Source organism: Notothenia rossii (genome assembly GCF_949606895.1).
Source record: "Notothenia rossii genome assembly, chromosome: 5".
NCBI lineage: Eukaryota > Metazoa > Chordata > Actinopteri > Perciformes > Nototheniidae > Notothenia > Notothenia rossii.
This window is the reverse complement of record NC_136903.1, coordinates 8,420,867-8,448,238: the sequence shown is the minus strand read 5'-3', so window position 1 is coordinate 8,448,238 and position 27,372 is coordinate 8,420,867. Positions and strand designations below refer to the sequence as shown.

At 40.7% G+C, this 27,372-nt stretch overlaps 1 protein-coding gene across 1 annotated transcript; it reads right to left on the bottom strand.

Annotated features, from left to right (window-relative positions):
- Window positions 1-1,970: 1,970 nt before the first annotated feature.
- mpi (mannose phosphate isomerase) lies at window positions 1,971-27,345 on the bottom strand. The gene is made up of 8 exons (XM_079680215.1): window positions 27,273-27,345; window positions 25,995-26,122; window positions 24,462-24,662; window positions 22,790-22,931; window positions 6,805-6,984; window positions 5,080-5,253; window positions 3,749-3,957; window positions 1,971-2,303 (listed from the first exon to the last, which is right to left on the bottom strand). The coding sequence occupies exons 1-8, from the start codon at window positions 27,286-27,288 to the stop codon at window positions 2,085-2,087; spliced, it is 1,269 nt and encodes a 422-aa protein (XP_079536341.1). The 5' UTR covers window positions 27,289-27,345; the 3' UTR covers window positions 1,971-2,084.
- Window positions 27,346-27,372: the final 27 nt, after the last annotated feature.

Genomic DNA, 27,372 nt, shown 5'->3' with positions numbered 1-27,372 from the left:
TTTGTGTTAACGGGCTTCAGTCAAATTGTACATGTAAGCATCGGGCAGCAGTCGTGCATTTTCCCTCATGAGTAACTTTAAGATGTAGTTAATGGGACGGTGATGGTTAACGGCCCTCTTTGTTACTGTAGTTTTTAACTTTATGATTGTTTTATACTTTGAAAATAAGTTTCCACACCGTAAACATGCACTGGTAACAGTTTAAAGCAGTAATACTTTCCAGGGGAAACTTCACTGACACTCAAGATTACATTTGTAAGCTACTAAATCCTTTTTAGTTTACTATCATATTTAGCCAGGCACATTTTAGTCCGAACTTTCTAAGGTTCTTATCAATGAAAAGCTCAAACTGATATTTCAGTCAATCTAGTTCAGCCCAAAATCTCCTCTCGTTTCCTTCTCACAAGTCCTGGTTTGCCCTTGTTAACTTTAACTTCATTAAGTTATTCTCCCTCCTGACAAAGACTGAGACACCCAACAGCTGTACAGAAGAACATAAGGGCCACATCTTTTTCTAATTCTGAGAAAAAAGTCAGAATGGTTTTGCTGAAATTCTGACTTTAATCTCAGAATTTCCCTTAAAATAAATTAGATTTTCTTCCCAGAATTTTGACTTTAGTCTCACTCTCATTTTTGGCCAGATCTAAAAAACTTTAGATTTAACATATTGCCTTAATCATCGTCCATACAGCTAAAAAATGTTTTGAGCTGTATGGACGCTCTTAAAGGAGATGTTGGTAAAGCTAACTAAATGTATCCCCGGTTGAGATTGAAGGCCCCTCTCCGGTCTTACTGCTCAAAATCAAACATGCACAGGCATCTCAGTGTTGCACTAATATACCCTTAACTTTTCTATATATGTATTTTAACCAGGTCTGGATATTTACTCACTGAGAAAGACTGCTGGTTCATATATCAGACATGCTCAGTCCTAAGGTGGTTCAACCGGCAGGTGTAAAAAGCAGTGAGTGATGGTGGTGTTCTGCACCTCTGTAAACATGTCCTCCACACTGCTTCAGTTCTGTTAGAAAGTATTATAATAGGATAAAAACGTGCAGCTGTAAGTGTTTTATGACTAAAAAGGAAGTATGTCATAAACACTGAAGAAGGACCAGTTTTAAATTAAGCATTGACAATATTTCTAGGATTATTTCATAGCTATTTGGACTCACACTACCATCAGTGGATGGAGCTTGATCAGCTGTGAAGTTTTGTTTTGGCCCAAATGTTTATTTGCTGTTCGAGACGATTCTGTATGATCTTCATGATCAGAAAGTGTTTGCCTAGTTGTCGTTGAATTGCACATTTTCATTTCTTCTGAGCATTGAAGTCCCTTTACGCTCCAGAAAAGCTACCACACCACATATACCTTTATACTGTGGTTTTTCTAGTTCAAGAACAACCTTTCATGCAACATTTTAATCCTTATCTTCTTCAGATTCCTCATCATTTACCCCACGAAGATGAAGTGATCTGAGCACTGCCTTACTACTTTTTAAATAGGATCATGGTCAGTGTTCTGGACATATCATTTGACTTTTGATTCTCAGTATATACCCAGCACCTTTAAAGAATTTAGAAGAGAACATCCTATGTTTTTTTTCTATAAGATGTAAATTGCACCGCTCCAGGTAAAAAAGACAATTCAAATCAGCTGTGGACTTTAAAGCTAAAGAACACCGCAGGTTGGTTTTAGGTGGGAGGGGGTCTCTGTGTCTGAAAGCTGCTTTAATGTACTACCTACTGTGAGGTGCAGATTGGGCTCAATCCTGATCGCAGCGTAGATCTTTATATATACACACACACACACACACACACACACACACACACACACACACACACACACACACACACACACACACACACACACACACACACACACACACACACACACACACACACACACACACACACACACACACACACACACACACACACACACACACACACACACACACACACACACACACACACACACACACACACACACACACACACACACACACACACACACACACACACACACACACACACACACACACACACACACACACACACACACACACACACCTTCAGACTGGCAGCTACAGGAGGCAGCAGGCCCGGAACATGGTCATCCCTGAGGGGCATGTGACGTGCAGGGAGACGCTCTCATTGGCCGAGACGAACAGGACGGTGCCCCGGCTCAGTGTGATGTCAGAGAGGGCAGCGACAGAGGTCGCCATGGCGTTACCTTCGATGACCAGGAGGATGCTGGCGCTGTCGACGGGGGCAACGGTGTACTGCTTCACCGAGGGGGGGACCTGCAGGAGGGACAAGGTGAGAGTCTCTGTTTAAAGGTCCCAGTTATATACAAAACATGTCTCTGAGGTGTTTGGCTCCAAACACCAAACAGATCATTGCAGCATTACCCATAATCCCCTCTGTTTCAGCCCTGTTTCAAAAGTGCTGATTCTCTGTCTGTTACTTTAGATAAAAATAAGGAGCCCCTCCCCACGCCCCTCTGAGAGAGATTTGGTTAGAAAGAACACAATGGTGCTCTAGGAGGAGATTCAGGTGATAAAGGGGGGGGGGGGGGGGGGTTACCTTGGTTGGTGATTGGCTAATGGTTACACAAGCCAAAAAAATCGTTATGACATCATAAAGTTGCCAAAAACAGGTTTTTATATAAATGGATCAGGACAAAAAGAGAGAATCTTTGTTCCTGAAACTTTCAGAGTCTCTTTACACAGAGGGGACACATGTTGAAGTAGAAGAGACATGAAGAAGTGGATTTTGCATAATAGGTGACCTTTAAGGGATGGGCAATATATTGTGATTTTATTGATATGAGACTAATTATCACCTTCGATTTTGGATATTGTGACATGGCATGAGTGTGGTATTTTCATGGTTTTAAAAGGCTGCATTAAAGTAAAGCAATGTCATTTATAAAAAATGTATTTTCTTTCTTAAAGTGGCCCTATTATCTTTATGCTTTCTGGGGGTTTCCCTTTCCTATAATCAGTGTGTGATATAGGTTTTTTGTGCATGCATATGGTCTGCATAGGGCCGGCCAGCTAACCAATCAGAGCAGACTGGGCTCTGGTTTCAGACAGAGGGTGAAAAGAGGTGCTGCAGCACAGGCAGTATGAGACAAATAAAGAGCTTTTAGAACATTAGGGCATTGAGACATGTCCCAGTAGAGACACAAAATACATTTTCCAAACAGGCTGGTTCCTTTAGTTTGAATGTGTGTTTGGTGGCGTGATCATTATTATTTAGAGTCGTTGCGTGCCTATAGATTTGAACACGATCCGTGTATCCATCATTTCCTGGTCTTCTCTAAAGAAGAGGGACCAATGAAAACGTTGTCATGTTGCCGTTGGTCACCATGGAAACATTCATTAGCTAACAATGACATTATTGTTCTATTAATATAAAGGGAGGTCAGGTACTCTTTAAAAAAGATGTGGTTACTTTTTACTTAAGTACATTTCAAAGCCCATACTTCTTTACTTTGACTTGAGTAAAGAAGTTTAGTCAGTATTTCTACTTTTACCAGAGTATTTTTAAACACGAGTATCTGTACTTCTACTTGAGTAAAGGATGTGTGTACTTTTGCCCTCTCTGATAACAGGGGAACCACAGGTGACAGATCATGAGTTATTAATGCTGCATTTCTTTAGCATTACCAATCAAATCCCCATATGTTAAATACACCCTCCCTCCTAAAGAGTTATCATTCAGTAATGTTGGATTGTTCTACCTGTATCCTCATGACAGAGAAGTCTGGCACGGGGGGGTCGTACAGGGAGACGCAGGGGTCGGAGGCGTCCTGGACACAGGGGAAGATCTTGGAGCTGGCCGGGGCGGGGGTGTAGTTCAGCATCTCACACAGCGTGTTCACGTCGATGTATTTGGGAGTCAGACCGGCCCTCACCGTGTTGTCTGAGCAGGCCATGCACTCCACACAGTCTACATGGATGGATTAGGACATAGATAATAGTTTTAAATAAGCAGAATTGGCAGTGGACTCTCCTTCAAACAGGAAAATCAATCCTCTAATACTGTTACAATGTGCAGTCTGTGAAGTTAAATGCATTACAGGAGCTTTTTCTTCTCCTCCACTCCTACTTTTATTGTTAGTGATTTCCGAGAATGCATTTTGACTACGGGTGTGAACTCACAAAAAGGTCAACTCTGCCAGATAACTGTGATCTCCTCTAAACACATATCTTATAGCTCCGAAAACATTTAAAAACAGGAAATCACACACTGTAGTTTACTTTGTCCTATTCACACACACTGTCCTGCTGCAGGACATTCTCACAGGGCACCCAAACAGAGAATAGTCCCCAATTTCTCCTTTTTGTCACATTTGCAAACAATACACTACCCAGCTCTGTTAGCAAGAAACTGAGATCAAAAAATGTTAAATGTGTGAGCCACTCTTAAAGACTAATGTCCTCAGTATGAACCAATGGGCTTGGGGTAAGTGCCATAGACAGAGTAGGCGAGTTAGAAAATATTGAGTAACACATCGTCACATTTTTGGCTTGGTTGACAATAAGAAAACTATAGAATAATGCCGGAGTTATCCTTACACACACACACACACACACACACACACACACACACACACACACACACACACACACACACACACACACACACACACACACACACACACACACACACACACACACACACACACACACACACACACACACACACACACACACACACACACACACACACACACACACACACACACACACACACACACACACACACACACACACACACACACACACACACACACACACACACGATATATATATATATTAAATACAAATATATATAAAAATATGTATATGCCTATATAGGCATATACATATTTTTATATATATTTGTATTTTTGTATTTGGGATTGTGGAAAAACGGTATTTCGATCTCTCTGTCTGTTCCTTTATATATACAGTCTATGGTCTGTACACACAAACTGAACACTTCTCTGATAAACAGGACTACTGGAGGAACTCTGGAGTGTCAACAACTTCATTATCTCATGAACACAAACAGAAAGCATCATCTGACCTCCGTAGAGGTAGGCGTGAGGCTCGTTGGCCCCCAGGAACATGGCCTGGCCCGGCTCCAGCAGCATGTGGTTCAGGAAGTAGATGGAGAAGCACCCGATGTCTCCGGGGTACTGAGAGTGTAGCCGCAGCAGCAGGTCTCCGATGCTGCTCGACGTGTCCTTCCCTGCTGCACCTGCACACGTCATAACCATCCATGAGGGTTATTTGGCAAAACAACTGCCTGTGATTTGCCTATTACAAATCCATTCAAAATCCCATCTGTACAGAGGTGGGAAGTAGTGGAGTACAAATACTTCGTTACTGTACTTAAGTAAATGTATCTGTTATCAGTACTTTACTCCACTAATTATTTTTCTGACAACTTTTTACTTTGACTTCTTAGATGTTGAAAGCAAATATCTGTACTTTCTACTTCTTACATTTCCCAAACAGGCTGGTTCCTTTAGTTTGAATGTGTGTTTGGTGGCGTGGTCATTATTATTTAGAGTCATTGCGTGCCTATTGATTCGAACACGATCCGTGTATCCATCACTTCCTGGTCTTCTCTAAAGAAGAGGGACCAATGAAAACGTTGTCATGTTGCCGTTGGTCACCATGGAAACATTCATTAGCTAACAAGGACATTATTGTTCTATTAATATAAAGGGAGGTCAGGTACTCTTTAAAACAGATGCTAGTTATGGGTACTTTTTACTTAAGTACATTTCAAAGCCCTCTTTACTTTGACTTGAGTAAAGAAGTTTAGTCAGTACAGCCACCAGAGTATTTTTAAACACTAGTATATGTACTTCAACCTGAGTAAAGGTTGTGTCACACATGTGTCACATCCTTTACTCAAGTACACAAATATCGTGTGTACTTATGCCATCTCTGCATCTGTAGGATAAGAACATTTCAGATGTTGCGCCTCCTAGTGGTTAATCACAGCGCTGCTCCCCTTCCTTGTCTGGGATACTTAATAAGTTGTATTTCAGTGTTTTGTCTTATCCACGATGATGCTGGCCTTCATTTGAAATCGTTTTTCTATGTATTTATATTTTTAATGATAACCTATGTTACTTCTGCTACTGTAGTACCACTTGATGCATGATTACATTTGACAGCTGATATATATCTCTATTTCTAACAGATGGGCATCAGAGAGCAGATTATTAATATGGTCAAATTAACCGATAAACCAAAATCATTTTAACAGCACAACTCTGACGTTTTCACCAATATTTAAAATCAGGAGAATTCATAAAATTAGGGAAACATTAGGTTTAGTATTTATCTTCCCTATGGAATATCTTTACACTGCAAATGGCTGCTTATCTTTGATATTCAAAGTGTTATGAGTTAATAGATACCAAATACATTATTGTGCTCCTTGTTTCTAAGATAAAGCCATTTTCTTAGCATCCTGTATTTCTTTTATTCTTTGGGCACATGGTACTGTTTTTCCCAAGTTTAGTTCAATATATAGAATACAAACAGTAGTCTTTTTCTATGCCCAAAGTCTTAATATAGTATGACTTCAAACGAAAAAACTATGTTGTTAATGGTTTCAAGATTGTTGCTTCCTTTCATGTTCAAATAGACTGAGAGCAACATAAAAAGCACTGGATAAAATGTGATACTTCTCCCTCTAAACTCTAATAATGCTTAATGACTAACCAACTAAACCAACTAACTAAACCCAGTAACCCTGCGTCTGTTTCCAGCTTCCCTTCAGCCTCCTCACCGTCTTCAGTGACTCTCTTGACCAGCATGTTGAGCTGATCCACGAACACCTTCTTCTCGCAGTTCATCATCCTGGTGAAGCACTTCTTCAGCACCTGGCCCGTGTGGACCGCATTTCCCACGCTGCACCTGAGCTCCTCAGCGGCCCCGTTGCCCACCAGAGCATGAAACTCTGGGACAGCTGATGGATAATAATAATAATAATAATACATTTCATTTCAAAGCGCTTTTCCAGGTATAAAAGGAATAAAAACATATAAAAACGGCAACACAACATAATTCACAAATTAAAAGCCATTCTGAAGAGGTGTGCTTTGGTCAGTGTTTTGAAAGTGGGGTGGTCGGTGATGGAGAAGGCTCTGTCCCCCCAGGTTCAGAGCTTGGTTCGTGTGGGGATAGAAAGGAGGTTGGCTTCTGGTGAGCGAAGGCTGCGGGAAGGGGTGTGGTGGTGGATCAGGTCGGTGAGGTAGTGGGGCTGGTTATTGAGAACTGTGTGTGTTAGCAGAATGATTTTGAAGTGTATTCGTTGACGGACAGGGAGCCAGTGCAGGTTTTGAAGGACGGGGGTGATGTGGTCTCGGAGCGGGTGTGGGTGCAGCGCAGTACACACACACACACACACACACACACACACACACACACACACACACACACACACACACACACACACACACACACACACACACACACACACACACACACACACACACACACACACACACACACACACACACACACACACACACACACACACACACACACACACACACACACACACACACACACACACACAAGGAATGTATTTGATTCATACCCTTAGAAGTACAGGTCTTTACCACTTCACCCATAATATAACACGCTGTATATGTTAGAGCCAGTATAGGCCACCTAATTGTGACATCTGTAGTCAACACACTATAAAAGACTACAATTCCCACAGCGCCTCCTCTAGAGTGACAGTGATGGGCAACCTGTCAGAAAGACGCCGTCGAGGAACAGTTTTTAACCGTCCAATTACCCTTTAAGTTATCAAGTTATATAAGCCTTATCAAGAAAGAAAGAATACCTAAGTTGTTTGTTATTTGATTTGAGTTTTGCCTATTTGTTTTGAATATTGTAAATATTGTTCTTTGTTGCATGTGTAAACGTTTGTCGTTTTATGTTGAGCAAACACATCGCATAACATCATCCAAACCATCGGAGGCCAAGCAACTCTTCAACTGTAAGTAATATAAAGGAAAGAAAACAAGTTTAAAATGTCTGTTTAAGGCGTCTAGTGGCTTGAAAAAAAAACTAGGAAAGAAGCCATGACAGTATATGCATGTGTGACCTCATTAAACACCATCTCTCTGTCTTTGTTTCTCTAGTAACTGCCCAAACATCTATCCCAAATCCATCTTTCTGTCCTTGTTTCTCTAGTAACTGCCCAAACATCTATCCCAAATCCATCTTTCTGTCCTTGTTTCTCTAGTAACTGCCCAAACATCTATCCCAAATCCATCTTTCTGTCCTTGTTTCTCTAGTAACTGCCCAAACATCTATCCCAAATCCATCTTTCTGTCCTTGTTTCTCTACTAACTGCCCAAACATCTATCCCAAATCCATCTTTCTGTCCTTGTTTCTCTACTAACTGCCCAAACATCTATCCCAAATCCATCTTTCTGTCCTTGTTTCTCTAGTAACTGCCCAAACATCTTTCCCAAATCCTTCTTTCTGTCCTTGTTTCTCTAGTAACTGCCCAAACATCTGTCCCAAATCCTTCTTTCTGTCCTTGTTTCTCTAGTAACTGCCCAAACATCTATCCCAAATCCTTCTTTCTGTCCTTGTTTCTCTAGTAACTGCCCAAACATCTATCCCAAATCCATCTTTCTGTCCTTGTTTCTCTAGTAACTGCCCAAACATCTATCCCAAATCCTTCTTTCTGTTCTTGTTTCTCTAGTAACTGCCCAAACATCTATCCCAAATCCATCTTTCTGTCCTTGTTTCTCTAGTAACTGCCCAAACATCTATCCCAAATCCTTCTTTCTGTCCTTGTCTCTCTAGTAACTGCCCAAACATCTATCCCAAATCCTTCTTTCTGTCCTTGTTTCTCTAGTAACTGCCCAAACATCTATCCCAAATCCTTCTTTCTGTCCTTGTTTCTCTACTAACTGCCCAAACATCTATCCCAAATCCTTCTTTCTGTCCTTGTTTCTCTACTAACTGCCCAAACATCTATCCCAAATCCATCTTTCTGTCCTTGTTTCTCTAGTAACTGCCCAAACATCTATCCCAAATCCATCTTTCTGTCCTTGTTTCTCTAGTAACTGCCCAAACATCTATCCCAAATCCATCTTTCTGTTCTTGTTTCTCTAGTAACTGCCCAAACATCTATCCCAAATCCTTCTTTCTGTCCTTGTTTCTCTACTAACTGCCCAAACATCTATCCCAAATCCTTCTTTCTGTCCTTGTTTCTCTACTAACTGCCCAAACATCTATCCCAAATCCTTCTTTCTGTCCTTGTTTCTCTAGTAACTGCCCAAACATCTATCCCAAATCCATCTTTCTGTCCTTGTTTCTCTAGTAACTGCCCAAACATCTATCCCAAATCCATCTTTCTGTCCTTGTTTCTCTACTAACTGCCCAAACATCTATCCCAAATCCTTCTTTCTGTCCTTGTTTCTCTAGTAACTGCCCGAACATCTATCTCAAATCCATCTTTCTGTCCTTGTTTCTCTACTAACTGCCCAAACATCTATCCCAAATCCATCTTTCTGCCCTTGTTTCTCTAGTAACTGCCCAAACATCTATCCCAAATCCTTCTTTCTGTCCTTGTTTCTCTACTAACTGCCCAAACATCTATCCCAAATCCATCTTTCTGTCCTTGCTTCTCTAGTAACTGCCCAAACATCTATCCCAAATCCATCTTTCTGTCCTTGTTTCTCTAGTAACTGCCCAAACATCTATCCCAAATCCATCTTTCTGTCCTTGTTTCTCTAGTAACTGCCCAAACATCTATCCCAAATCCATCTTTCTGTCCTTGTTTCTCTAGTAACTGCCCAAACATCTATCCCAAATCCATCTTTCTGACCTTGTTTCTCCAGTAACTGCCCAAACATCTATCCCAAATCCATCTTTCTGTCCTTGTTTCTCTAGTAACTGCCCAAACATCTATCCCAAATCCATCTTTCTGTCCTTGTTTCTCTAGTAACTGCCCAAACATCTATCCCAAATCCATCTTTCTGTCCTTGTTTCTCTACTAACTGCCCAAACATCTTTCCCAAATCCATCTTTCTGTCCTTGTTTCTCTAGTAACTGCCCAAACATCTATCCCAAATCCATCTTTCTGTCCTTGTTTCTCTACTAACTGCCCAAACATCTATCCCAAATCCATCTTTCTGTCCTTGTTTCTCTAGTAACTGCCCAAACATCTTTCCCAAATCCTTCTTTCTGTCCTTGTTTCTCTAGTAACTGCCCAAACATCTATCCCAAATCCATCTTTCTGTCCTTGTTTCTCTAGTAACTGCCCAAACATCTATCCCAAATCCATCTTTCTGTCCTTGTTTCTCTAGTAACTGCCCAAACATCTATCCCAAATCCTTCTTTCTGTCCTTGTTTCTCTAGTAACTGCCCAAACATCTATCCCAAATCCTTCTTTCTGTCCTTGTTTCTCTAGTAACTGCCCAAACATCTATCCCAAATCCATCTTTCTGTCCTTGTTTCTCTAGTAACTGCCCAAACATCTATCCCAAATCCTTCTTTCTGTTCTTGTTTCTCTAGTAACTGCCCAAACATCTATCCCAAATCCATCTTTCTGTCCTTGTTTCTCTAGTAACTGCCCAAACATCTGTCCCAAATCCTTCTTTCTGTCCTTGTTTCTCTAGTAACTGCCCAAACATCTATCCCAAATCCTTCTTTCTGTCCTTGTTTCTCTACTAACTGCCCAAACATCTATCCCAAATCCATCTTTCTGTCCTTGTTTCTCTAGTAACTGCCCAAACATCTATCCCAACTCCATCTTTCTGTCCTTGTTTCTCTAGTAACTGCCCAAACATCTTTCCCAAATCCATCTTTCTGTCCTTGTTTCTCTAGTAACTGCCCAAACATCTATCCCAAATCCATCTTTCTGTCCTTGTTTCTCTACTAACTGCCCAAACATCTTTCCCAAATCCATCTTTCTGTCCTTGTTTCTCTAGTAACTGCCCAAACATCTATCCCAAATCCATCTTTCTGTCCTTGTTTCTCTAGTAACTGCCCAAACATCTATCCCAAATCCATCTTTCTGTCCTTGTTTCTCTACTAACTGCCCAAACATCTATCCCAAATCCATCTTTCTGTCCTTGTTTCTCTACTAACTGCCCAAACATCTATCCCAAATCCATCTTTCTGTCCTTGTTTCTCTAGTAACTGCCCAAACATCTTTCCCAAATCCTTCTTTCTGTCCTTGTTTCTCTAGTAACTGCCCAAACATCTGTCCCAAATCCTTCTTTCTGTCCTTGTTTCTCTAGTAACTGCCCAAACATCTATCCCAAATCCTTCTTTCTGTCCTTGTTTCTCTAGTAACTGCCCAAACATCTATCCCAAATCCATCTTTCTGTCCTTGTTTCTCTAGTAACTGCCCAAACATCTATCCCAAATCCTTCTTTCTGTTCTTGTTTCTCTAGTAACTGCCCAAACATCTATCCCAAATCCATCTTTCTGTCCTTGTTTCTCTAGTAACTGCCCAAACATCTGTCCCAAATCCTTCTTTCTGTCCTTGTTTCTCTAGTAACTGCCCAAACATCTATCCCAAATCCTTCTTTCTGTCCTTGTTTCTCTACTAACTGCCCAAACATCTATCCCAAATCCTTCTTTCTGTCCTTGTTTCTCTACTAACTGCCCAAACATCTATCCCAAATCCATCTTTCTGTCCTTGTTTCTCTAGTAACTGCCCAAACATCTGTCCCAAATCCTTCTTTCTGTCCTTGTTTCTCTAGTAACTGCCCAAACATCTATCCCAAATCCTTCTTTCTGTCCTTGTTTCTCTACTAACTGCCCAAACATCTATCCCAAATCCTTCTTTCTGTCCTTGTTTCTCTACTAACTGCCCAAACATCTATCCCAAATCCTTCTTTCTGTCCTTGTTTCTCTAGTAACTGCCCAAACATCTATCCCAAATCCATCTTTCTGTCCTTGTTTCTCTAGTAACTGCCCAAACATCTATCCCAAATCCATCTTTCTGTCCTTGTTTCTCTACTAACTGCCCAAACATCTATCCCAAATCCTTCTTTCTGTCCTTGTTTCTCTAGTAACTGCCCGAACATCTATCTCAAATCCATCTTTCTGTCCTTGTTTCTCTACTAACTGCCCAAACATCTATCCCAAATCCATCTTTCTGCCCTTGTTTCTCTAGTAACTGCCCAAACATCTATCCCAAATCCTTCTTTCTGTCCTTGTTTCTCTACTAACTGCCCAAACATCTATCCCAAATCCATCTTTCTGTCCTTGCTTCTCTAGTAACTGCCCAAACATCTATCCCAAATCCATCTTTCTGTCCTTGTTTCTCTAGTAACTGCCCAAACATCTATCCCAAATCCATCTTTCTGTCCTTGTTTCTCTAGTAACTGCCCAAACATCTATCCCAAATCCATCTTTCTGTCCTTGTTTCTCTAGTAACTGCCCAAACATCTATCCCAAATCCATCTTTCTGTCCTTGTTTCTCTACTAACTGCCCAAACATCTTTCCCAAATCCATCTTTCTGTCCTTGTTTCTCTAGTAACTGCCCAAACATCTATCCCAAATCCATCTTTCTGTCCTTGTTTCTCTAGTAACTGCCCAAACATCTATCCCAACTCCTTCTTTCTGTCCTTGTTTCTCTAGTAACTGCCCAAACATCTATCCCAAATCCATCTTTCTGTCCTTGTTTCTCTAGTAACTGCCCAAACATCTATCCCAAATCCTTCTTTCTGTTCTTGTTTCTCTAGTAACTGCCCAAACATCTATCCCAAATCCATCTTTCTGTCCTTGTTTCTCTAGTAACTGCCCAAACATCTGTCCCAAATCCTTCTTTCTGTCCTTGTTTCTCTAGTAACTGCCCAAACATCTATCCCAAATCCTTCTTTCTGTCCTTGTTTCTCTACTAACTGCCCAAACATCTATCCCAAATCCATCTTTCTGTCCTTGTTTCTCTAGTAACTGCCCAAACATCTATCCCAACTCCATCTTTCTGTCCTTGTTTCTCTAGTAACTGCCCAAACATCTTTCCCAAATCCATCTTTCTGTCCTTGTTTCTCTAGTAACTGCCCAAACATCTATCCCAAATCCATCTTTCTGTCCTTGTTTCTCTACTAACTGCCCAAACATCTTTCCCAAATCCATCTTTCTGTCCTTGTTTCTCTAGTAACTGCCCAAACATCTATCCCAAATCCATCTTTCTGTCCTTGTTTCTCTAGTAACTGCCCAAACATCTATCCCAAATCCATCTTTCTGTCCTTGTTTCTCTACTAACTGCCCAAACATCTTTCCCAAATCCATCTTTCTGTCCTTGTTTCTCTAGTAACTGCCCAAACATCTATCCCAAATCCATCTTTCTGTCCTTGTTTCTCTAGTAACTGCCCAAACATCTTTCCCAAATCCTTCTTTCTGTCCTTGTTTCTCTAGTAACTGCCCAAACATCTGTCCCAAATCCTTCTTTCTGTCCTTGTTTCTCTAGTAACTGCCCAAACATCTATCCCAAATCCTTCTTTCTGTCCTTGTTTCTCTAGTAACTGCCCAAACATCTATCCCAAATCCATCTTTCTGTCCTTGTTTCTCTAGTAACTGCCCAAACATCTATCCCAAATCCTTCTTTCTGTTCTTGTTTCTCTAGTAACTGCCCAAACATCTATCCCAAATCCATCTTTCTGTCCTTGTTTCTCTAGTAACTGCCCAAACATCTGTCCCAAATCCTTCTTTCTGTCCTTGTTTCTCTAGTAACTGCCCAAACATCTATCCCAAATCCTTCTTTCTGTCCTTGTTTCTCTACTAACTGCCCAAACATCTATCCCAAATCCTTCTTTCTGTCCTTGTTTCTCTACTAACTGCCCAAACATCTATCCCAAATCCATCTTTCTGTCCTTGTTTCTCTAGTAACTGCCCAAACATCTGTCCCAAATCCTTCTTTCTGTCCTTGTTTCTCTAGTAACTGCCCAAACATCTATCCCAAATCCTTCTTTCTGTCCTTGTTTCTCTACTAACTGCCCAAACATCTATCCCAAATCCTTCTTTCTGTCCTTGTTTCTCTACTAACTGCCCAAACATCTATCCCAAATCCTTCTTTCTGTCCTTGTTTCTCTAGTAACTGCCCAAACATCTATCCCAAATCCATCTTTCTGTCCTTGTTTCTCTAGTAACTGCCCGAACATCTATCTCAAATCCATCTTTCTGTCCTTGTTTCTCTACTAACTGCCCAAACATCTATCCCAAATCCATCTTTCTGCCCTTGTTTCTCTAGTAACTGCCCAAACATCTATCCCAAATCCTTCTTTCTGTCCTTGTTTCTCTACTAACTGCCCAAACATCTATCCCAAATCCATCTTTCTGTCCTTGCTTCTCTAGTAACTGCCCAAACATCTATCCCAAATCCATCTTTCTGTCCTTGTTTCTCTAGTAACTGCCCAAACATCTATCCCAAATCCATCTTTCTGTCCTTGTTTCTCTAGTAACTGCCCAAACATCTATCCCAAATCCATCTTTCTGTCCTTGTTTCTCTAGTAACTGCCCAAACATCTATCCCAAATCCATCTTTCTGACCTTGTTTCTCCAGTAACTGCCCAAACATCTATCCCAAATCCATCTTTCTGTCCTTGTTTCTCTAGTAACTGCCCAAACATCTATCCCAAATCCATCTTTCTGTCCTTGTTTCTCTAGTAACTGCCCAAACATCTATCCCAAATCCATCTTTCTGTCCTTGTTTCTCTAGTAACTGCCCAAACATCTATCCCAACTCCTTCTTTCTGTCCTTGTTTCTCTAGTAACTGCCCAAACATCTATCCCAAATCCATCTTTCTGTCCTTGTTTCTCTAGTAACTGCCCAAACATCTATCCCAAATCCATCTTTCTGTCCTTGTTTCTCTACTAACTGCCCAAACATCTATCCCAAATCCTTCTTTCTGTCCTTGTTTCTCTAGTAACTGCCCAAACATCTATCCCAAATCCTTCTTTCTGTCCTTGTTTCTCTAGTAACTGCCCAAACATCTATCCCAAATCCATCTTTCTGTCCTTGTTTCTCTAGTAACTGCCCAAACATCTATCCCAAATCCTTCTTTCTGTCCTTGTTTCTCTACTAACTGCCCAAACATCTATCCCAAATCCATCTTTCTGTCCTTGTTTCTCTAGTAACTGCCCAAACATCTATCTCAAATCCATCTTTCTGTCCTTGTTTCTCTAGTAACTGCCCGAACATCTATCTCAAATCCATCTTTCTGTCCTTGTTTCTCTAGTAACTGCCCGAACATCTATCTCAAATCCATCTTTCTGTCCTTGTTTCTCTACTAACTGCCCAAACATCTATCCCAAATCCATCTTTCTGTCCTTGTTTCTCTAGTAACTGCCCAAACATCTATCTCAAATCCATCTTTCTGTCCTTGTTTCTCTAGTAACTGCCCGAACATCTATCTCAAATCCATCTTTCTGTCCTTGTTTCTCTACTAACTGCCCAAACATCTATCCCAAATCCATCTTTCTGCCCTTGTTTCTCTAGTAACTGCCCAAACATCTATCCCAAATCCTTCTTTCTGTCCTTGTTTCTCTACTAACTGCCCAAACATCTATCCCAAATCCTTCTTTCTGTCCTTGTTTCTCTACTAACTGCCCAAACATCTATCCCAAATCCATCTTTCTGTCCTTGCTTCTCTAGTAACTGCCCAAACATCTATCCCAAATCCTTCTTTCTGTCCTTGTTTCTCTAGTAACTGCCCAAACATCTATCCCAAATCCATCTTTCTGTCCTTGTTTCTCTAGTAACTGCCCAAACATCTATCCCAAATCCATCTTTCTGTCCTTGTTTCTCTAGTAACTGCCCAAACATCTATCCCAAATCCATCTTTCTGTCCTTGTTTCTCTAGTAACTGCCCAAACATCTATCCCAAATCCATCTTTCTGTCCTTGTTTCTCTAGTAACTGCCCAAACATCTATCCCAAATCCATCTTTCTGTCCTTGTTTCTCTACTAACTGCCCAAACATCTATCCCAAATCCATCTTTCTGTCCTTGTTTCTCTAGTAACTGCCCAAACATCTATCCCAAATCCATCTTTCTGTCCTTGTTTCTCTAGTAACTGCCCAAACATCTATCCCAAATCCATCTTTCTGTCCTTGTTTCTCTAGTAACTGCCCAAACATCTATCCCAAATCCATCTTTCTGTCCTTGTTTCTCTAGTAACTGCCCAAACATCTATCCCAAATCCTTCTTTCTGTCCTTGTTTCTCTAGTAACTGCCCAAACATCTATCCCAAATCCATCTTTCTGTCCTTGTTTCTCTAGTAACTGCCCAAACATCTATCCCAAATCCATCTTTCTGTCCTTGTTTCTCTAGTAACTGCCCAAACATCTATCTGAAATCCTTCTTTCTGTCCTTGTTTCTCTAGTAACTGCCCAAACATCTTTCCCAAATCCATCTTTCTGTCCTTGTCTCTCTAGTAACTGCCCAAACATCTATCCCAAATCCATCTTTCTATCCTTGTCTCTCTAGTAACTGCCCAAACATCTATCCCAAATCCATCTTTCTGTCCTTGTCTCTCTAGTAACTGCCCAAACATCTATCCCAAATCCATCTTTCTATCCTTGTCTCTCTAGTAACTGCCCAAACATCTATCCCAAATCCATCTTTCTGTCCTTGTCTCTCTAGTAACTGCCCAAACATCTATCCCAAATCCATCTTTCTGTCCTTGTTTCTCTACTAACTGCCCAAACATCTATCCCAAATCCTTCTTTCTGTCCTTGTTTCTCTAGTAACTGCCCAAACATCTATCCCAAATCCATCTTTCTGTCCTTGTTTCTCTAGTAACTGCCCAAACATCTATCCCAAATCCATCTTTCTGTCCTTGTCTCTCTAGTAACTGCCCAAACATCTATCCCAAATCCTTCTTTCTGTCCTTGTTTCTCTACTAACGGCCCAAACATCTATCCCAAATCCTTCTTTCTGTCCTTGTTTCTCTACTAACGGCCCAAACATCTATCCCAAATCCATCTTTCTGTCCTTGTTTCTCTAGTAACTGCCCAAACATCTATCCCAAATCCATCTTTCTGTCCTTGTTTCTCTAGTAACTGCCCAAACATCTATCCCAAATCCATCTTTCTGTCCTTGTTTCTCTAGTAACTGCCCAAACATCTATCCCAAATCCATCTTTCTGTCCTTGTTTCTCTAGTAACTGCCCAAACATCTATCCCAAATCCATCTTTCTGTCCTTGTTTCTCTAGTAACTGCCCAAACATCTATCCCAAATCCATCTTTCTGTCCTTGTTTCTCTAGTAACTGCCCAAACATCTATCCCAAATCCTTCTTTCTGTCCTTGTTTCTCTAGTAACTGCCCAAACATCTATCCCAAATCCATCTTTCTGTCCTTGTTTCTCTACTAACTGCCCAAACATCTATCCCAAATCCCTCTTTCTGTCCTTGTTTCTCTAGTAACTGCCCAAACATCTATCCCAAATCCCTCTTTCTGTCCTTGTTTCTCTAGTAACTGCCCAAACATCTATCCCAAATCCCTCTTTCTGTCCTTGTCTCTCTAGTAACTGCCCAAACATCTATCCCAAATCCATCTTTCTGTCCTTGTTTCTCTAGTAACTGCCCAAACATCTATCCCAAATCCTTCTTTCTGTCCTTGTTTCTCTAGTAACTGCCCAAACATCTATCCCAAATCCATCTTTCTGTCCTTGTTTCTCTAGTAACTGCCCAAACATCTATCCCAAATCCCTCTTTCTGTCCTTGTTTCTCTAGTAACTGCCCAAACATCTATCCCAAATCCTTCTTTCTGTCCTTGTTTCTCTAGTAACTGCCCAAACATCTATCCCAAATCCCTCTTTCTGTCCTTGTTTCTCTAGTAACTGCCCAAACATCTATCCCAAATCCTTCTTTCTGTCCTTGTTTCTCTAGTAACTGCCCAAACATCTATCCCAAATCCATCTTTCTGTCCTTGTTTCTCTAGTAACTGCCCAAACATCTATCCCAAATCCTTCTTTCTGTCCTTGTTTCTCTAGTAACTGCCCAAACATCTATCCCAAATCCTTCTTTCTGTCCTTGTTTCTCTAGTAACTGCCCAAACATCTATCCCAAATCCCTCTTTCTGTCCTTGTTTCTCTAGTAACTGCCCAAACATCTATCCCAAATCCTTCTTTCTGTCCTTGTTTCTCTACTAACTGCCCAAACATCTATCCCAAATCCCTCTTTCTGTCCTTGTTTCTCTAGTAACTGCCCAAACATCTATCCCAAATCCATCTTTCTGTCCTTGTTTCTCTACTAACTGCCCAAACATCTATCCCAAATCCTTCTTTCTGTCCTTGTTTCTCTACTAACTGCCCAAACATCTATCCCAAATCCCTCTTTCTGTCCTTGTTTCTCTAGTAACTGCCCAAACATCTATCCCAAATCCCTCTTTCTGTCCTTGTTTCTCTAGTAACTGCCCAAACATCTATCCCAAATCCCTCTTTCTGTCCTTGTTTCTCTAGTAACTGCCCAAACATCTATCCCAACTCCATCTTTCTGTCCTTGTTTCTCTAGTAACTGCCCAAACATCTATCCCAACTCCATCTTTCTGTCCTTGTTTCTCTAGTAACTGCCCAAACATCTATCCCAACTCCATCTTTCTGTCCTTGTTTCTCTAGTAACTGCCCAAACATCTATCCCAAATCCCTCTTTCTGTCCTTGTTTCTCTAGTAACTGCCCAAACATCTATCCCAAATCCCTCTTTCTGTCCTTGTTTCTCTAGTAACTGCCCAAACATCTATCCCAAATCCCTCTTTCTGTCCTTGTTTCTCTAGTAACTGCCCAAACATCTATCCCAAATCCATCTTTCTGTCCTTGTTTCTCTAGTAACTGCCCAAACATCTATCCCAAATCCTTCTTTCTGTCCTTGTTTCTCTAGTAACTGCCCAAACATCTATCCCAAATCCCTCTTTCTGTCCTTGTTTCTCTAGTAACTGCCCAAACATCTATCCCAAATCCCTCTTTCTGTCCTTGTTTCTCTAGTAACTGCCCAAACATCTATCCCAACTCCATCTTTCTGTCCTTGTTTCTCTAGTAACTGCCCAAACATCTATCCCAAATCCTTCTTTCTGTCCTTGTTTCTCTACTAACTGCCCAAACATCTATCCCAAATCCTTCTTTCTGTCCTTGTTTCTCTAGTAACTGCCCAAACATCTATCCCAAATCCTTCTTTCTGTCCTTGTTTCTCTAGTAACTGCCCAAACATCTATCCCAAATCCCTCTTTCTGTCCTTGTTTCTCTAGTAACTGCCCAAACATCTTTCCCAAATCCTTCTTTCTGTCCTTGTTTCTCTAGTAACTGCCCAAACATCTATCCCAAATCCATCTTTCTGTCCTTGTTTCTCTAGTAACTGCCCAAACATCTATCCCAAATCCATCTTTCTGTCCTTGTTTCTCCAGTAACTGCCCAAACATCTATCCCAAATCCATCTTTCTGTCCTTGTTTCTCTAGTAACTGCCCAAACATCTATCCCAAATCCATCTTTCTGTCCTTGTTTCTCTAGTAACTGCCCAAACATCTATCCCAAATCCATCTTTCTGTCCTTGTTTCTCTAGTAACTGCCCAAACATCTATCCCAAATCCATCTTTCTGTCCTTGTTTCTCTAGTAACTGCCCAAACATCTATCCCAAATCCATCTTTCTGTCCTTGTTTCTCTAGTAACTGCCCAAACATCTATCCCAAATCCATCTTTCTGTCCTTGTTTCTCTAGTAACTGCCCAAACATCTATCCCAAATCCATCTTTCTGTCCTTGTTTCTCTAGTAACTGCCCAAACATCTATCCCAAATCCTTCTTTCTGTCCTTGTTTCTCTAGTAACTGCCCAAACATCTATCCCAAATCCCTCTTTCTGTCCTTGTTTCTCTAGTAACTGTCCAAACATCTATCCCAAATCCTTCTTTCTGTCCTTGTTTCTCTAGTAACTGCCCAAACATCTATCCCAAATCCATCTTTCTGTCCTTGTTTCTCTAGTAACTGCCCAAACATCTATCCCAAATCCATCTTTCTGTCCTTGTTTCTCTAGTAACTGCCCAAACATCTATCCCAAATCCATCTTTCTGTCCTTGTTTCTCCAGTAACTGCCCAAACATCTATCCCAAATCCATCTTTCTGTCCTTGTTTCTCTAGTAACTGCCCAAACATCTATCCCAAATCCATCTTTCTGTCCTTGTTTCTCTAGTAACTGCCCAAACATCTATCCCAAATCCATCTTTCTGTCCTTGTTTCTCTAGTAACTGCCCAAACATCTATCCCAAATCCATCTTTCTGTCCTTGTTTCTCCAGTAACTGCCCAAACATCTATCCCAAATCCATCTTTCTGTCCTTGTTTCTCTAGTAACTGCCCAAACATCTATCCCAAATCCATCTTTCTGTCCTTGTTTCTCTAGTAACTGCCCAAACATCTATCCCAAATCCTTCTTTCTGTCCTTGTTTCTCTAGTAACTGCCCAAACCTCTATCTCAAATCCTTCTTTCTGTCCTTGTTTCTCTAGTAACTGCCCAAACATCTTTCCCAAATCCATCTTTCTGTCCTTGTTTCTCTAGTAACTGCCCAAACATCTATCCCAAATCCATCTTTCTGTCCTTGTTTCTCTAGTAACTGCCCAAACATCTTTCCCAAATCCATCTTTCTGTCCTTGTTTCTCTAGTAACTGCCCAAACATCTATCCCAAATCCATCGTTCTGTCCTTGTTTCTCTAGTAACTGCCCAAACATCTATCCCAAATCCATCGTTCTGTCCTTGTTTCTCTAGTAACTGCCCAAACATCTTTCCCAAATCCATCTTTCTGTCCTTGTTTCTCTAGTAACTGCCCAAACATCTATCCAAATCCATCTTTCTGTCCTTGTCTCTCTAGTAACTGCCCAAACATCTTTCCCAAATCCATCTTTCTGTCCTTGTTTCTCTAGTAACTTCCCAAACATCTATCCCAAATCCATCTTTCTGTCCTTGTCTCTCTAGTAACTGCCCAAACATCTATCCCAAATCCATCTTTCTGTCCTTGTTTCTCTAGTAACTGCCCAAACATCTATCCCAAATCCATCTTTCTGTCCTTGTTTCTCTAGTAACTGCCCAAACATCTATCCCAAATCCTTCTTTCTGTCCTTGTTTCTCTAGTAACTGCCCAAACCTCTATCCCAAATCCATCTTTCTGTCCTTGTTTCTCTAGTAACTGCCCAAACATCTATCCCAAATCCATCTTTCTGTCCTTGTTTCTCTAGTAACTGCCCAAACATCTATCCCAAATCCATCTTTCTGTCCTTGTTTCTCTAGTAACTGCCCAAACATCTATCCCAAATCCATCTTTCTGTCCTTGTTTCTCTAGTAACTGCCCAAACATCTATCCCAAATCCATCTTTCTGTCCTTGTTTCTCTAGTAACTGCCCAAACATCTATCCCAAATCCATCTTTCTGTCCTTGTTTCTCTAGTAACTGCCCAAACATCTATCCCAAATCCATCTTTCTGTCCTTGTTTCTCTAGTAACTGCCCAAACATCTATCTCAAATCCATCTTTCTGTCCTTGTTTCTCTAGTAACTGCCCAAACATCTATCCCAAATCCATCTTTCTGTCCTTGTTTCTCTAGTAACTGCCCAAACATCTATCCCAAATCCATCTTTCTGTCCTTGTTTCTCTAGTAACTGCCCAAACATCTATCCCAAATCCATCTTTCTTTCCTTGTTTCTCTAGTAACTGCCCAAACATCTATCTCAAATCCATCTTTCTGTCCTTGTTTCTCTAGTAACTGCCCAAACATCTATCCCAAATCCATCTTTCTGTCCTTGTTTCTCTAGTAACTGCCCAAACATCTATCCCAAATCCTTCTTTCTGTCCTTGTTTCTCTAGTAACTGCCCAAACATCTATCCCAAATCCATCTTTCTGTCCTTGTTTCTCTACTAACTGCCCAAACATCTATCCCAAATCCATCTTTCTGCCCTTGTTTCTCTAGTAACTGCCCAAACATCTATCCCAAATCCATCTTTCTGTCCTTGTTTCTCTAGTAACTGCCCAAACATCTATCCCAAATCCATCTTTCTGTCCTTGTTTCTCTAGTAACTGCCCAAACATCTATCCCAAATCCATCTTTCTGTCCTTGTTTCTCTAGTAACTGCCCAAACATCTTTCCCAACTCCTTCTTTCTGTCCTTGTTTCTCTAGTAACTGCCCAAACATCTTTCCCAACTCCTTCTTTCTGTCCTTGTTTCTCTAGTAACTGCCCAAACATCTATCCCAACTCCATCTTTCTGTCCTTGTTTCTCTAGTAACTGCCCAAACATCTATCCCAAATCCATCTTTCTGTCCTTGTTTCTCTAGTAACTGCCCAAACATCTATCCCAAATCCTTCTTTCTGTCCTTGTTTCTCTAGTAACTGCCCAAACATCTATCCCAAATCCATCTTTCTGTCCTTGTTTCTCTAGTAACTGCCCAAACATCTATCCCAAATCCATCTTTCTGTCCTTGTTTCTCTAGTAACTGCCCAAACATCTATCCCAAATCCATCTTTCTGTCCTTGTTTCTCTAGTAACTGCCCAAACATCTATCCCAAATCCATCTTTCTGTCCTTGTTTCTCTAATAACTGCCCAAACATCTATCCCAAATCCTTCTTTCTGTCCTTGTTTCTCTAGTAACTGCCCAAACATCTATCCCAAATCCTTCTTTCTGTCCTTGTTTCTCTAGTAACTGCCCAAACATCTATCCCAAATCCATCTTTCTATCCTTGTTTCTCCAGTAACTGCCCAAACATCTGTCCCAAATCCTCTTAATGACCCTGTGGGATTTTGGGACTCACATTTGAGGAACCCCAGGATCTCCTCCGCCGGTCTGAAGCCGCAGAGGCCCTCAAAGCGGGTGAGGGCGATGGCCATCTCCGGCTTGTGGTTGTTGTCTGGATAATGCTCCGGAAACTGAGCATGGAGACGAGCCGCTAACTCCTGACCAAAGCATGCAGACAGAAAAGGAAGACGGTTACTGAGGGGGAAGTGAGGGAGGAGAGCAGGTCGACCAAAGTCTGCTCTGGACCAATGGCTTCAATGTCCAAACCAACTGAAAACATGTTAAACCATGTTGAATGCAGTCTTTCTAATAAACATATGTAGATGTGTGGATATAGCATTCTCTTTGTAACAATTTGATAAGATTGCTTTCAGCCATTTGCATGTTCATATGGACATTTTAAGGAGAAAGCAACATAAAGGTGAGATACCAGCTTTGAACTGAAACAAACAGCCGCTTGTTTGTTTTTTAAGTGGGAATGAACCTCTTATTTTAATCAACTATATGTGGATACCCCCCATATTCACTAATCTTTACCATTATTGAATTCAGGGACAGATTTTTTCAGTTAAAATCAAAGAAGCAGAGCCAGAAATATAATCGTTTTTATTCCATGCAAGTATTGAAAAAACTGGCGCCTGTGTAAAAACTCAATGTTGAATTTGTCATGCTAGTAGATTTATTAGACTTTTCAAAGCTCTCTCTCTCTCTCTCCACAAAATATGGAGTAATGCTCATGGAGACCTGTAAACAGACGTATATGTGTAACATGTGTGCAGTTCCTCTTTAAGGTTTGGGTAACAATCACACACAATGTCCTAAGTAACAAAGTCTTCAGGTGGTGGGAACTCACTGTCATGTCTGATAAGTAAAATGTATCCCAATTTATATGTAACCCTCATGTTGTGTTCGGGTCCCCCTGTGACCCGTTTCAAGTTAAAATGATATAATAACTACGCTCTAGTTTTTTTTATCGGAACGAGGCTTCATGATATCCTCCACAGCAGCTATATCAACACTACAAAACTGATTTGACCATTTTAGCAAAGTCTGAAGAAAAAAAAAAAGTGTATGATTTGGTGTTCGGGTCTGGGGAGACCCAGCAGAATTGTTGGGGGTGACTCAGGGTCAAATTTGGCCCAATCAAGATTCATCTTTGACTTTAGACACCCCTCCCCCACCTCCTTCATCCACTGTAACAATCATTTGAAGTCTATTATAGTCAGATAACGTAATGATCCACTGTCTTCACTATACGGAATATAATGAGTTAATTTAATCACATTTTTTACTTAAATATGTGGTGTGATACATTTATACAATTACAACAGGATTGTACGGTTATGAATGCATATTAAGTTAGTTATGATGCAGTTGAAACAATATTGGATGATAGTCATTATTTTGGTGTGTTTTGGACTGAGATAAATCATGGGTCAAAATTGACCCGCGAACACCATGGACGGTAACAGCTTTCGAACACAACACAAGGGTTGAATAAAAATAACATTTTCTGATGCCCATCTATATTCTAAGGGAACTTATGATAGTGTATAGATGACTGGTTCATATTTTAAACAGCTGTAGTTAAATGTGAAAATCAGCAGAGTATAAATGAGTCATTTTACGCAGAATTCGAACAATGCGTTGGTGTGTGTGTGTGTTAGAGTGTGTGTTTGTGTACTCACTCTGTTGGGGTGTGCCTGTATGGACAGGGCTGTGTTGACAGACAGGACCTTAAAGAGGAAGGGCAGCTGACCCTGGAAGGTGTCTTTGACCTTGGAGCCCAGGCAGGCGGGGAAGTGTGCGATCCACTCGCCCAGCGTGGTCTGAGCGATCCGGTTGTCTTTGATCTGCGCATCTCCTTTTGGGTGGGCACCCATCCACAGCTGGGAGAGAGAGCAGAGGGATAGGTAAAGTCAAATATTGGACTTTCAAGTGAGTGGGTTGAGGCAGAAGTGGACTAAAGGTTACAGATGCAGGCTTATGACTGGGTGATCGGTCAAAATCCTGATCTACTGTAGTGGGGAAAATACAAAACTGAGCTGAATCCAGATTAAAAGTTGAACAATTCCAGAAACATATGTTGAAAAATGTATGACATGCGTGTGGCTTCCCTCCTTTATCTTTGTTAACAAGCTTCTTAAGGGATTCCCAGTTGTCCCCTTTGAGAAAGAGACCGAGTATCATGCATTTAATCAATTTATCTAATGTAATCCAAAGTGATTTACATCCAGTAAGAAGGGACGATAATCCTGTCCATCTCACTGAGTGTAAATCACTTGTGAATGAAGGACACTGTCTCAAGGACACACACTTGTTGGTGGACAAACAACAGGCCACAATGAAGCTGTATCCTGTAACCAAAGTTAGGTATGTGAGAAAAAAAGGTTGCTACAAGTGCTACATTCACAAGAAAACATATCCTAAATTACCCAGAAAACAGGATATTACGTTGATGTCTAAGACAAATCGATTCAATAAAAACACTGGAATGTAAATTAATAAATGTAAAGACAAATATCATGATCAATTCTAACCTAACATATTATAAAAATAGGTAAAACTGTTATGTTGCAAACGTGCTGAACAATAGGTCACATACTGTAATGTAGGTTTTAAATCCATACCACCCTGTGACTATGAGCATTAATGTCACTATGACCACATGGCACGTGACATTAATGTTGCTTGTGGTACGCTTAAATGTCACAGCCTGAACTAATGACCTTCAAGACAAACCCTGTAGAGCTGCTGCAGCTAAATAAAGAAATACGTAATAGAAGGCATGGAGGGAACGAGGCTCTCTGCCAACACACTTAGCAAGAAACACTGGTTTAAACACGGAAATATATTTCACACAGCTCATGTGATTGGTCAAACTTGGAAAGAATGATTAGTGTAATGTGTTAGTGTGAACAACATCCATACATCTTAAAGACACTATGAAGCTGACACTATTACCATCTCAAAACAATAGCTGTATCTTAAAATAACTACACCATCTTTCAACTATGTTACGGTGCGTTAAATAATATCAGTCGACCTAGAACTGCTGTTGAAATTGAAATAAAAACTATATTACCGAGTAATTTAGAATAACAGTCAAAATCATTCTTTTACAAGCTTCAATGTGTAGTCGAAAACGATTTCATGCACTTTATACTTCCTGTTTTTTGATCAGTTATTTGAAGCAGTACTACTCCTAGTAATACCCTTACCTCTGCATAGGGCTTGCCCTCCTCTACCACAGCGACCGGGTCCCCCCCCAACACGAGTTTGGCCACCTCGCTGTCCAGCCCCAGCTTCCCCCACGCATAATTCTGCACGGCACAGGTCAGCGGAAACACTGGGGACGGAAAGACAACATTTATTGTGGGAATCCTTAAAACAAAACGTGAATACAGAACTGAACCCAGTATATTCCAGGGGCCTCTGATCCCTTTACAACTGTGAAAACACACCTCTCTTTTGTTACCCTTCCTACAGGTGTACTGAGCATCATTTTGTCTGCCTATTAGCAAATTGTTACCAAATAAGAGAAATAAGTGTGCAATATGTAGCTAGTTAAAAATATAATCATTACTGGCTGTCTTCTTAGATGACATTGTTAATACTCTAACAAGAATCTGTACTATAATGTTACCTCTGTTATCTAGCTTCTACCACACTTCATTCTACATGTTAAACTTAAAAACATAAATACTGCTGCTGCTGCTACTACTTTGCTACCCCAATATGTACTTTGCAAATTGTAATATTTTGTTTCTACAAATGTGTTTCTCGTGTTTTTAATTTTAAATATTATATATGAAAACTATCTGAAAGCACTTCTTCCTAAAAATACAGTATGAACTATGATAAACTGGATTAGTAGTAGTAGTAGTAAAAGGGGAAACATTCAAAATATTTTCCTGTGAAAAAGCGGTGTATTTGTCTGTGAATGTGTGTGTTTGTGTGTGTGTGTGTGTGTGTGTGTGTGTGTGTGTGGGGGGGGGGGGGGGGGGGGGCAGCATTCACACTAACAAGGCGTGGCGTACTTTTACAGTGGGAAAACAATCTCACACAACCTGCTTAAATACACTGTAGTGTAGAGCATCATTATAAATCAATTAAACAGTGGAACAGATTTCGCCGGGGTTCATTATTTGGCGGAACAACAGCTGACCATGTAACGTTCAATGACAGAAACACACACGCATGTAAGCTGGTTTACATTAGCGAAAAACTAAGTAGGTTTACCGTGCACACTGTAGACATTTTATAAAAGACCTACTGACATCTTATTTCACTGTAGTGCTGTCCATGTGTAAACACTAGCCGCCTCTCTTTAAACAAACAAAACGACAACAACGAGCTTTTTTACTGTTCCTGCTCATTGTGTCAATAACCCGTAGCAGCTCTCACGTAATGTAAATAATGGGTTGCAGGTTAAGGTAGCTAAATGTTAGGGACAGAAGGTTATAAACAGATATTTAGCAGGCGCAGACCTCACTCACCTCTCACTTCCTCCATGGTTGCAACGTCGGCTGTCAGAGCGTCGGTGACGTCACGATACACTCAATACTTTTTTTCACTTCCACGTGATACGTCGAGGAA